The sequence below is a fragment of the Carcharhinus amblyrhynchos genome, chromosome 2 (genome assembly GCF_965287045.1).
Source record: "Carcharhinus amblyrhynchos chromosome 2, sCarAmb.v2.hapA, whole genome shotgun sequence".
Classification (NCBI taxonomy): domain Eukaryota; kingdom Metazoa; phylum Chordata; class Chondrichthyes; order Carcharhiniformes; family Carcharhinidae; genus Carcharhinus; species Carcharhinus amblyrhynchos.
In genome coordinates, this window is record NC_137325.1 from 21,609,553 (window position 1) to 21,622,749 (window position 13,197).

Sequence of the window (13,197 nt, forward strand, 5' to 3'; positions counted from 1 at the left end):
TTCTCTTTTGTTATCAATTTCTTGGCCATTCATTGCTGAATTTAAATCCTGCCAAATCTCAGGCTTACTATTTGGCTATATTGTAAACTTCTTCCTTTAATCTAAATCCGTGGCCTGTAATACCCTGCCTCCCTAGTGTTGGATTTGGGGAGTACCCCAAAGACGCACAAAGAAAACCCTCTCAAAGTTCCCAGGTGACGGTTTACCTAGTAATTGTCCAGAAGTATTAACTTCCTCTGGACACTTGTGCTGCATTGGGAATCATCCTACAAAGTGATTTAAAGGTTTTGTTTAAGTTTATTTATCAGTCACAAGCTTATATTAACATAGCAATGAAGTTACTGTGAAATTCTCCTAGTCGCCACACTCCAGCACCTGGTCGGGTCAATGCTCCTAACCAGCACATCTTTCAGATTGTGGGAGGAAATTGGAGCACATGAAGGAAACCCATACAGGCACAGGACAAACATGCAGACTCCACACAGACAGTGACCCAAGGCTGGAATTGAATCTGGGTCCCTGACACAGTGAGGCAGCAGTTCTAATCACTGTGCCACTCCCTGCTATTTAAATTTAATCACAATTTTTCAATTTAAATTGCTAACTTCACATTATTCTGCCACTGATACACTAATAGTTAATCTGCAACTGTTAGAAAAAGTAAAACTACCTCTAACTTCAGTATAAATATTTTAAAGACTGAGGTCAAATCACTCACAAGCACTCCTCCACACTTCTGAACCCCCAGGGAGCTCCCACATTCCCTCCTCCCACTAAGCCACCTCCCTACAGTATTCCTCAACTTGGACACCCCTAACAACCACACGGGTTCCTCAGTCTCCTGTTGGTCTGACCTCCTGACTTGGCTAGACACACCCACCACAGACACAATGTTTATCCCACTGACCCAACCCCACTCCTTCCCATGTCCAACCCTCACAATGTCTCACCCCTAACTCTCCTCCAATGTCTGACCTCCCTCCCGCAACGTCCTACACCCCCACCCACCATAATGTCTGACCCCATCTCCCCATCCCAATGTCCAACCCCTAATATACACGGCCCCATTTCCCCCCCACTAATGTCTGACCCCTTCACCACAACCTGCTTTCGAAACACAGGAACATAAGAACAGGAGTAGGCCATTGAGCCTTCTCCGCCATTTAATACAATCAGGCTGATTGAACACTCCATTCCTTTTATATCAACTTAACCCTTTACAGTATTATTAATCAGAAGCATATCAATCTCTGCTTTAAACATACACAATGGCTGAGCTTCCATGGCCCTCCAAAGTAGAGAAAGATTCACTGCCCTCTGTGTAAAGAAGTTCTTATGTAAATGGCATACCCCAATTTGGAAATTGGGTCCCCGGGTCTAGATTGCCCAACTAAGGGAAACATCTTACTAGCTTCTACCCTGTCTATTCCTTTAAGTAATTTGTAGATGTCAATGAGATCACCTCTCACTCTTCAAAATTCTATTTTTGACTTGGATTTGACTTGATTTTATTCATTGTCTCATGTATTAGTATACAGTGAAAAATATTGTTTCTTCCACAGTATACAGACAAAGCATATTCTTCATAGAGAAGAAAAGGAGAGGGTGCAGAGTGTAGTGTTATAGTAATAGCTGGGATGTAGCAAAAGATCAATTTAATATAAAGTTTGATGACAGCAGGGAAGATGTTGTTGTTGACTCAGTTGGTATGTGACCTCAGGCTTTTGTCATCTTTTTCCCGATGGAAGAAGGTCGAAAAGGGTATGTCAGGGGTACGTGATTATGTTGGCTGCTTATAACCCCAGTTTTTCCAATCTCCCTTCATCAGACAGTCCTGCCATCCCCAGAACAAGTCTGGTGAACCTTCTTTGCACTCCCTCTATGACAACAATATAGTTCCTGAGGTAAGAGGGCCAAAATTGCACACTACTCCAGGTGCAATCTAACCAAACATCTACACAATTGAAGCGAGACCGCATTACATATGTATCCAAATCCTCTTGCGATAAAGGTTAACATTCCATTGGACTTCCTAATATCTTGCTGCGCCTACATGTTAATCTTCAGTGACTAAACAAGGACACCCTTTATACATCTACACTTGCCAATTTCTTACTATTTAGGAAATACTCTGCACATCTGTTCCTTCCTAATATAATTTTTAGCGCTTAATCCTATTCAGTTTAAATCTTAAACCAGCTATTTATTCAGCTGTTTTTTTAAAGGAATTAGTGGAATTAGTTTTTTTTGTGGATATTCCATATACATATTACTGTTTGGGATTTTGACCTCATTCTCTATTCCTGTGGTCTATGCTTAAGTGAAATAATCTGCTGGCATTTTGAATATACACAAAGGTAAACATAGTTCTTAATGACATCCAGATGTTTTTAATTCAACATCAATTATATTTTGGCTGCCCTGCCTTGTGTTGTCTCATGTACAGATTAAAGATAAGCTCAGAAATAATAAACCAACAGCGACTGGACTATAGTAATCAGGATTGAATGCCACAAGAGGTTCATAATTGATGACCCTTTAGAATTGAGATGAGGATGAATTTCTTCAGCCAGAAAGTTGTGAATCTGTGTAATTCATTGACCAATTCAGATCAGTGAGTGTATTTAAGATAGAGATGTATCATCAGTAAGGGGATCAAGGGTTACGGGGAAAAGATGGGAAAATGGGATCGAAAAACTTATCACCCATGGCCGAATGGCAGAGTAGACTCAATGGGCCAAATGGCGTAATTCTGTTCCAATATCTTATGGTCATGAGATGTAGAGAGCAAGAAGAAATTGTCAATCATAGTCAGTGCCATGAGCAATATCTCATGTGTCTGGAAGCAATGCTCCCTCCATTGCTGTCTGCTTCTGATAAACCCAGGCAAAAATTCTGTCCAAGGCTATATCCTCATTTCATAGGCAACTTCACAAATTCATGTATCCATCCAGAAAAGTGCCTTTAGGAGATGGTGGAAATCAGATGCTCAGGCACCTACAACATCACAGCATTTGGCTGACAGATTTAAATAAGGCAAAATTTAAAATCCTGCTTTGTTGTCAGTGCACTGGGCAAGAGAATCTATAAATTTTAAATTCCCTCTATAACTTTGGATTCGGAAACATATCAACATTCCAAGCACTCAGGACTGCAACGGCCCAAAGTATAGTGGATGGTTTGAGAGCCAAATGGCATGGAAAGAGGCCATTAATCAAATCGCGTATACTGTGCCAGCTGAAAAGTTTAAAAAAAGCTGTTCATTCCAATGCCACATTCCAGCACCCGGTCCATAGTCTTGCTGGCCTCATGTACAGATCCAGATACTTTTTAAATGAGTTGAGGGGTTTCTGCTTCCACTATCAAATCAGGCAGCGAATTCCAGACACCCGACACCCTCTGGGTGAAAAAGATTTTCCTCATGTCCCATCTAATCTTTCTAACAATCACTTTAAATTTGTGGCCCCTTGTAGTTGACCTCACTCAAAGGGAAGTAAGGCATTCCTCCCTATCTATGCCCCTCGTAATGTTGTTCATCTCTATTAGCTTTCTCCATTCTAAGAAAAACATTCCCAGCCCATCCAAACTTTCCTCGTAGCTGCAACATTCAAGCCCTGGCAGCATTCTTGTAAATCCCTGTACACTTTCCCAAGCAATTGTGTCCTTCCTGTAATGTAGGATGGCACCGTGGCACAGCGGTTAGCTTTGCTGCTCACATTACTAGGGACCTGGGTTCAATTCCTGGCTTGGGTCACTGTCTGTGTGGGGTCTGCACATTCTCCCCGTATCTGCACAGATTTCCTCCAGGTGCTTAGTTTCCTACCACAGTAGGTGCATTGCCAGGATGAATTCTCCCTCAATGTACCCAAACAATCGCTGGAGTGTGGTGGCTAGGGGATTTTCACAGTAACTTAATTACAGTGTTAATGTAAACCTGCTTGTAACACTAATAAATAAAATTTAAACTTTATGTGCTGACCAGAACTATACACAGACTTCCACCAATTGGCCTAACTAGTGTTCTATACAGTTCATCATACTACCCTGCATTGTATCAGATATTCTTCACATTTTGCACATACCTTCATTACTGAGCTCGTTTGAGATTTGTTTAAGCATCATTTCACTGCCAAGCAACCCATCCGTGAATAGCAACATTATCTATAAAAAGATAAAAAGAGTTTTTTTTCTAATTTATATCTAAAATAGTAATTAAACAAAAGGAAAAGAGGAATTTATACCTAAAACAGTAATTAAACAAAAGGAACAGAGGAATTTATATCTGAAATAGTAACTAAATAAAAGGAACAGATGAATAGTAAATTTTCATCGCATTTGTGATAGTATTAAAGTAACTGTTAACGCATACACAGAACATACAGCATGGAAACAAGCCAATCTGGCCAATTAGATGTATATTCTCCATATCTGTTTCCTCCACTTTTAACTACCACGTTTCAGCCTTTCAGCAGGCTTTTATATTCTTTTTCCTCTCTCTCATGTAATTTTCTTACTTCACTTTGAAATCACCTAAGCTATTTACCCCATCCATTTCCCATGTTAGTGAGTTTCACATTCTATACATTCTCTGGTGAAGACAATTTTCCCTATTGGATTTGTTTGTGATACTTATTTCAGGATTAAGCCTCAAATGGGAAGATTATTTCAACATTTATCTTGCCCATCTCATTCATAATTTTAATGACCTCTTAAATTTTCTGAAGAAAAAAAGCCCTCACTTGTGCAACATTCCCCAACAGCTGTAATCTCTCAGCTCTGGTTCAATCATTGTAAGTTTTTTTTGCAGTTTCTCCAGTATCTCTGGTGGTGATTTTACCATTTGGGCGGACTTAAAACTAGGAGAGTTTCAGATCTGTCTTTTGGGCCTCTGACGCCGCATGTGTGCATGAGCAGTAGCAGGTGTCTGACAGAAAAGAGAGAGCTGTCAGGCCTCTGCTAGTGCAGGCAGCCTGAAGCAGCCCTCCCACCTGCAATCGTGGAGGCCCGCAGCCCAAGATACAGCTATTGGTGGGGGAGAGGGGGCTTGTTGCCATTCTGTAATGATTGGTGGGGATGGAGGGAACTAGGCAAAAGACAGCTCACCAACTCCCCCTACCCCCACCAATCATTGCACAGTGGCAGCAAACTCCCTTTTTCTCCCTTCCCCCACTGATAGCTGTAGAGTGGCAACAGGCACCCCCCCCCCCCCACTTCCTCCCCCCACCAATTGCTACAAAGTGATTAAGTTACTGAGATGGATGATCAGCCATGATCTTAATGAATGTCAGAGCAGGCTCAAAGGGCTAAATGGCCTCCACTTGCTCCTATCTTCTATGTTTCCCCTCTTCCCCCACTGATTGCTGTAGAGTTGCTGTGGGCCCCCTCCTCCCATTAGCTCCTGCCCCATTAGCTCTGCCCTACTGGCCCAGCCCCGACTAGCCCTTTCTCCATTAGTCCCCCCTGCTGGCCCCTCCCTCATTACCCTCCCCCACTGGCCCCGGTCCCTGGTCACCCAGTGGGCATTGCCCAGGTGCCAAGGTGACACTGCCAGTCTGACATTGCCCAGAGGCAACCTCCCTTTGCCCTTGGTCTCTCCTGGGGGCCTCAATGGCTTTCAGCTCTACCAGAGAGGCCAAGTCAACTCCTCCCTGTAAAATGGGGAGGATGTCTATTCTTTGCAGGCACTAATCTTTCCTGGTGTGGTCATAAAGAGAGGCTAACCTGGACATTTGATTGTTGGGCTTGCAATGCTGATGTTGAACAGCATTTAAATAAATTTATATGTATTACCCTGCCTCTTGCCCAATTCCGGTCAGAGGCTGACCACGCTGGAAATCTAGTGCTCGTAAAATGTTGCGGGTCATGAAAACTGACACCAACCGCACTAATTGCTTTTACATCCCATTTTTTCACCACGTCGTGCCTGAAAATGGTAAAATTGCACCCTCTATGTCCTTTCCATAGTATGGAGACTACAACTGTGCACAAAATTCTAAACTGTGATCTGACCAGGGTACCATAAACAGTTTTCATAATTTCACTAACTTTGAATGCCTTTTCCCTGGAATTAAATCATGCTGCTTTGTGAACATTTGTAACTTCCTTGCCGACCTACAAGGCTACTTTTAAAGATGTGCCCTATATTCCTTGGCTTTTCAACCCTATTCAGTTTCTTAGTCCTTAAGGAAATGGTGATGTTTCTGTTTCTCTGACCAAGTTCATCACCTCACATTTATCTATGTTAAAATTTATTTGTCACTTAGCTGCCCAATCTGCAAGCTTTCTAATATCATCTTACATTAGGTTCCATACTTCCGGCTACATATCATTGGCAAAGTTTTACATTGAGATCCTTGGGTTACATTCTATATGGTGCTCATCGTCCTCGTCCCACCCCTTAGGTTGGCAAGAAATGTGCCCCAAGATCCTGACTGCTGCCTCACAGCAATTTAATGCTGGGAGAAACATCAACTGTTTTAACGTGGGTTATCGCTCTTTTCTTGGGGTGGTCCCACCTTAGTGCCAAAGATGCCAACTGGATGTGGAGGCAATGCTGGCACTAAATGCAGCCCAAATCCACTCAGGAGTCCAAGCAAATCTAGGGTCGGGGTCTCAGCAAGGTAGCAGGGGGGAGTGGGGGCAGTCAGGTTCGTTCATCTGGGGAAGGGTGCAAGGGAGATCATGATCTTGAGAGCGGAATTGTGCAATGAGTCCATAGAATCCATTGAGGGGAATCCCACATTGTCTGACACTAGCAGGGTGAGGCCCTCATCAGATATAAAACTGATTCTGCAAACACCATCTCTGATCTTTTCTTCTCATTGTCGCTTTACATTCTTTCCAACTCCAAGGCACTTAACTGCTACCATATATGCACAAACTCATCACCTGACTGATAATCTTCCCATTGCAAAGGAAAGAATAAGCTCAGAAAAAAAACATATACCACGAGGTGTGAAAGGTTTTCCCACAAGTAGCTCGCTCAAATTTGTGGACCAAACACCCAGAATTCATAAGATAGCCAAGATCTATGGATGAACAACTATGGATGGGAAAGAATATGAGCTTTAAAGCCATGGATGCCAAATGATTTTCTCATTTGTAACCCATAATACATGGCTTTTCCTCCAGGAATCAATAGATAATAAACAAGAATGGTGATCATAGAACAGAGGTACGCAGGGTAATTGCAGTTTCTGAATATCACCTAGCTGAGAGTAGTTAGGTCAACAGAGACATGTCACAATGTCAACAAAAATTGAAAAGGCTGGAAAATTTCGGCAGGTCTGACAGCATCTGTGTTGAGAGAATTGAGCCAACGTTTTGAGCCTAGATAACCCTTTGCCAGAGCTAAGAGCAAATCAGGGTGGGGGAGACACAATGAACTTTGGCCAATGGTCTGTAGAACAATATGCAATGTATTTGAAAATTGGATCAATGGGAGTAGCCATTGAATGTAGCTTGATTGCTACATCATTAAAAAATTGCCAGAACAGAGACAGTACATAGTCCAAGTCATTATGGTGCATCCAAGTAGTCAAATATGTATCATCCACACGTTTTAAAAACAGTATTCTTGTAAGACTTAAATGAGTAGGTTTGAAAATGTTGCACATGTGGTTAAAAAATACACTTACCTTTGCTTTTGCTTCTGATGTATTGAATATGCCAGGGAATGATTTTAAATTTTCAGTGTTCAGATCAATTTTGGCATCTGTTTGAACTTCTAACAGTTTATCTAAAATTTCTGAGTTGTACTCTTCAAAGTCAGTTTCAAAGATAGACCGGCCAGTATTGCTTTTCACATGATAACCCATTCTGATATTTAGCTTGGAAGCAGGTGCACAGCTGATGTTATGAATGGAAGCAATTTCCTGAAATATCGAATGAAGCTTTGCCTGTAATTTTTGCTGGCCAGCAAATATGTTCCTTGATCCGGTCCTTCTTGAGACATCAAATCCCACAGCAATGTCTATCTTACACGATGGTTCCTCTAAAGTATGAATGATCCAAAGTCAGAGTTTTTATACATTGCAGTAAATGTCAAAATGATTAACTTGCTTTTCAACTTTTTGGCAAAAATGGAAGAAAATAATGAGAAAATCAGAAATGATAATAGGGGTTGCTAGTGGTGGGAGAGAGAATTTGGTAAGGAGATGGGAGAAACATAGTACACAAAGGACTGAGAAAGATGCTGATGTTGGACAGGGGAGGTGGTGGGGGAAATGCTGGAGCTGCAGACACAGGGTCTGTTTATAAGGGTGACCTTGATGCTTAAGGGCTTTGTCCCAGATGTCTAAAAAAAAAGCCCTCAACAAAGACAGTAAGTATTTGAAGGAAATTAAATGTACTGAATGTGTTTTTATGAATGCCTTTTTTTAATAATGTCTGCTATAATACTTAATGCTTTATTTTATTTCACCAAGGTGTCTGAGTTGGCATGCAGGGTGTAAGATCAAAGGGTGGTGGGTGGGGAGGTACAAGGGTTTGCATGAGTTAGAACTAAGTTGACACAAGATCTATAAAAAAGCATACGTGGTGAATATATGGATATATGTAAGCACAGAGGATATGGCTCATAGAATCCTACAGTGTAGAAGGAGGCCATTCGGCCCATTGCTTCTGCACCAACCACAATCCCACACATCCCCATTCCCAGTCCATGCCAACTCTCGTCACTTCATGCTGCCTTCCATCCCCACGGCCTCTCAAACCATGCATGCCAGCCTAGGCTCCTCCACCCATTCCCATGGCCCCTCATATCCAAAGATGTGCGGGCTAGGTGGATTGGCCCCTTAGTGTCAGGGGGACTAGCTACGGTAAATGCATGGGATTATGAGGATAGGGCCTGGGTGGGATTGTGGTCGGTGCAGAAGGTGGTGGCTGTGGCATGAATGGCGGGTAAGATTGTACCCTCAGACTCTTGGATATATTTTCATCTCTTATGAATATCAGTAATATCACTCGCTCACATATGAATATGACATTCATCATTGATTGATAGAGCACCCTGGAAATGAGATGGGGAAAGGTTCAGAGGAAGTTCCTTCTGCCCTTGGCTGCCAAAACAAAAGAGCAGAGAGACAAAAATACCAAGCCAATTTATGGCTTGATTTATGATTTGGTTCAAAGTTGCCAGAGATTTGGGTTACGATACAAAGAGGCAAGCACAAAAAGGCTGCATCATTGTTAAAAGTTCACCTACCTTTTGGGAGACGAGGAGGAGTGCAAATGCCACGGACAATTCTTCTTTTAACTTTATTTAACTCCTTAATATCATTAATAAAGAGTTTTCTATCTGCTGATCCAGTGATTTGCAGAAGTTCACTAGTTTTTACATGTTTAATACCCAGTGCAAATATCTGAATCTGCTGCTTATGCAACTCAGCAGCCGCTGAAACCACACTGTCGATGGATGACCCACTTGTAATCACTAAAAGATACTGGGGCACCTTTTCTGCTTTTCGGCTCCCATCTAAACGCTGAAAGAGTCCATTCACATAATTCAACGCAGCTCCGGTGGCAGTTTCTCCTTTCAGCTGGGTAACGGAATCAATATTGCTATTGAGTGCTTCTTGTGAGTCAGATGCAGCCAAGTTGAATTCAAGACGTTGTCTTTTGCCGTACTGAACCAAGGCAAATTGGAAGTGATTTGGGCCAATGTTGAACAACTTGACAAAATCTTTCAAGCCCTCTTTCATCAACTGGAATTCATCACCTGTTATTATTTCCGAGCCATCCATGAGGAAAACCATGTCTGCTTTCTCGAGTTCACATTCTGTATAAAAAAAAAATCGAGCATTTAGAGCAAGGCAAAATGATGGGGTCAAAAAGAGCCATCTACAAATATACAGCAAGAACAGTAAAGCATTTCAAGAGTACAGATTAATATCAAACATCTAAAAATTTATATTTGGTAAAGGGTGCAAAGATATACAATTATTGAGAATTGAGATTTTATGAATTTGAAGGAAATTAGTAAAACTTGACTGCTGGGGCTGAATTATCAAAGGGTACCCATTGTGCTTGTGAGTTTAACATTGTGGTCTGAGGTCATGTTGGAATCCTGGTGGCTTCAGAGTGTTTTGAAATTTTCAAAGGGTTAATGGATTTTGTGCCTAGAATATGTCAGAAACATAACCCTTCATCTTGACTGATCTTCTCAAGCTTATACTGTTCCTGGCATTAATATCAGTTATTTGTTCGTGTATTACATGCTTTAATTCTTATTTGTATAAAGACAGATAGTTTAATGTGGCTGTTATTTTGTAGACTTTGCAAATTTTACCTATGTGTTAGTTGGACATTGTTACACAGATGGTAGTTTACGATACCGGCTTTTGACAGTTGCTGATGGCAGATCACAATACCGGCTTTTAACAGGAAGAGTCCTGCTGGGACAGCCGCGATCGTACAAGTAACTTCAAAGACAGAGATGCCGGTACTGCTGCAGAAGGGTTTTGAATCGTGACCGCGTATCACGACTGCAGATGCCAGCTGGATTGTGAATCGTGGTTAAATCTGAGGCTGTATCATGACCAAGAAAGGAAGACCCAGAGTTCTGGCCGGAATGGGAAACTTGGAATCGTGTTTGACACTAAGACTCATAATGTATAAACGCCCTTGTGTTTGTGTTCTATAAGAAGTCTGGTAGTTTCTCCCAAAATTCTGGAATAAACCCCAGAGTTTTGAAATAAAAACCACTGTATTTTGATTCACTAACAGTCTGAGGTATTATTTTACCTACATTTGGTGCCGAAACCGGGATCTGTTTGCAGGCTCAGGTTGAATGAACATAAGAACATAAGAACATAAGAAATAGGAGCAGGAGTAGGCCATCTGGCCCTTCGAGCCTGCCCCGCCATTCAATAAGATCATGGCTGATCTGTCGTGGCTCAGTTCCACTTTCCCGCCCTCTCCCCATAACCCTTAATCCCCTCTCTTATCAAAAACCCATCAACCCGCTTCTTAAAAATATTTAGCGAGGCAGCCTCCACCACTTCAACGGGCAGAGAATTCCAGAGATTCACCACCCTTTGAGTGAAGAAGTTCCTCCTCAACTCCGTTCTGAACCGCCCCCCCTTTATCTTGACGCTGTGCCCCCTAGTCCTACTGTCTTTTTTGAGCGGGAAGAGTCTTTCCACCTCTATCCTATCCATCCCATTCATCATCTTATACGTCTCAATGAGATCTCCCCTCATTCTTCTAAACTCTAACGAGTACAAGCCTAGTTTATTCAGCCTCTCCTCATAGCTCAACCCCCTCAACTCCGGTATCAGCCTAGTAAACCTCCTCTGCACTCCCTCCAAGGCCAAAATATCCTTGCGCAGGTGCGGCGCCCAAAACTGCACACAGTACTCCAGCTGCGGCCTCACCAATGCCCTATACAGCTGCAGCAAGACCTCCCTACTTTTATATTCAATCCCCCTCGCTATGAAGGCCAGCATCCCATTCGCCTTCCTGACCACCTGCTGCACCTGCAGGCTGGGTTTTTGCGACTCATGCACAAGGACCCCGAGGTCCCTCTGCACCGTCGCCTGCTGCAGTTTTTCGCCACGTAAGTAATAGAATGGCCACAATCTGCGTGCTGGAATAGATCACCGAACTGAATAGGGTGAGTCAAACTACAGCGGGGAATGATCTGTGATAAGAGACTGTGAGAGTGTGAAAGACGTCTGAACTGAACATACATGGACAAGGAGGCATTTGTCTTTAACGCACCAGCCTTAGGCCAGTTGTTAAGAAGGGAAATCCCCCACGCGATGGTCAGGAGTTTGAAGTGGGTGTAAAAGACTGGAAAAAGATGCCTGGAGTGTGATGTTCAGATGTGAGTACGAAAGAGACTGTCAGTGATCACCGGAATTGAAGGAAAAGCCGGCTTAAGCTTAAGTTTAATAGTGTAAGCTTACTAGTATAAGCGGTGGTACGGAGGGCACTGATCACCCCGACAGGGACTACCAGACTCTGATAAGAGCAGCCTAGGAGTGGGAGAGCGAGATGGGAGAATAGAAGACTCCAGGTGGTGAGTATAAACTTATCTGTATTATGGTGGGATCACAAGGACAGTGGGGACCCCCAGAATCCCTCATGAATAAATGTATTACTGAGAGGGACAGATTCATTAAACAAATGAGAAAAGGGGGGTGGGAGTCATCTCATCTGTTAGACTAACAACGAAAATGGTTGGAAAAGGAAAAGACAGAACTAAGAAAATTGAGTTCTCTTGGTTCACCAATTGGCTAGATTAATTGAGCAAGTCTCAGTCTTGGATAAGAAATTGGCTGACGACAAAGCAAAAATCAAATTGTTGGAATTACGCATTAGAGAACTAGAAAAGAGAAACCAAGTTTTTGAGAAGCATCCGAATTTGGGGGGGGGCTACTTTTTAGAGTTTATCAAGAGTGCCTGAACCTGGCCAAACTGATAGAGCCTTTTCATAAGCATTTAAAGATGGGCTGTCATCAGTTCACCAAAAAAATCCTTAAAATGGGAATTCTTAGTACGCAGAACTATGATGAATTAGTAGAATGAGAATCTGGAATTAAAGATGGACCAGATGAGAGACCGTAAGGAGAAATCTTAGGTTTTGTGTTTCAGTGTGTTTGTGGGATCTGGTTGCTTGTTGAACGTAGGTGGTGGTTGTTGTATTAGATTGAGAGCAGGAGTTGTTAAAAGTTCGTCTGTTCTTGTGGCGTATTTATTTTGGGTAATAAATGCAATGCTTTACACTTTGTTTTAACTTCAAAGGGGCTGAGGAAGCGTTAGAACTGTTAAAATTTAAGCATAAGATTTCTTGAATTTACTACTGTTTTTGAGTTTAATTACAGTTTGGAAAAAAGAATGAAAGCGACTGTCTTAATCTGTTTTCTTTGTTTCTTTCAATGTTTTATTTTCATCCCAGTTTAGAATGTTGAATTTGAATAAAAGATAATGTGGGATGAATGTTGGAAGCTTCCATGTGTGTTTGTGTGTGTTTAATGAAGTAGTTGGGATGTTTATGTTTTTGTTTTTGTTGTTTTTAATGTTTTGATGTTCTTTCCCTAATTGTGATTTTACAACAGTGGGTTTGATACAGAGTTTAAATAAAACTGGAAAGTAAACTGAACTTTCAAAGTCAAGTTGAAGTTTGAAATAACCAGTTTCAATGTTGAATAATCCTGGGCTTAAATTTCGTAAGGAAGGGCTCTTTGTCTTGAA

The 13,197-nt window shown here is 41.9% G+C and overlaps 1 protein-coding gene across 1 annotated transcript in view; it reads right to left on the reverse strand.

The window, feature by feature from the left end:
* The window catches only part of LOC145353036 (collagen alpha-6(VI) chain-like), a 138,674-nt gene that overhangs the window by 97,309 nt on the left and 28,168 nt on the right, over window positions 1–13,197 (reverse strand). The window contains exons 7-9 of the mRNA XM_080203359.1: window positions 9,206–9,778; window positions 7,638–7,993; window positions 4,083–4,161 (exon numbers count right to left, since the gene is read on the reverse strand). Of these exons, the coding sequence (XP_080059485.1) occupies window positions 4,083–4,161; window positions 7,638–7,993; window positions 9,206–9,778 (1,008 nt within the window). The remainder of the gene's footprint in view (window positions 1–4,082; window positions 4,162–7,637; window positions 7,994–9,205; window positions 9,779–13,197) is intronic.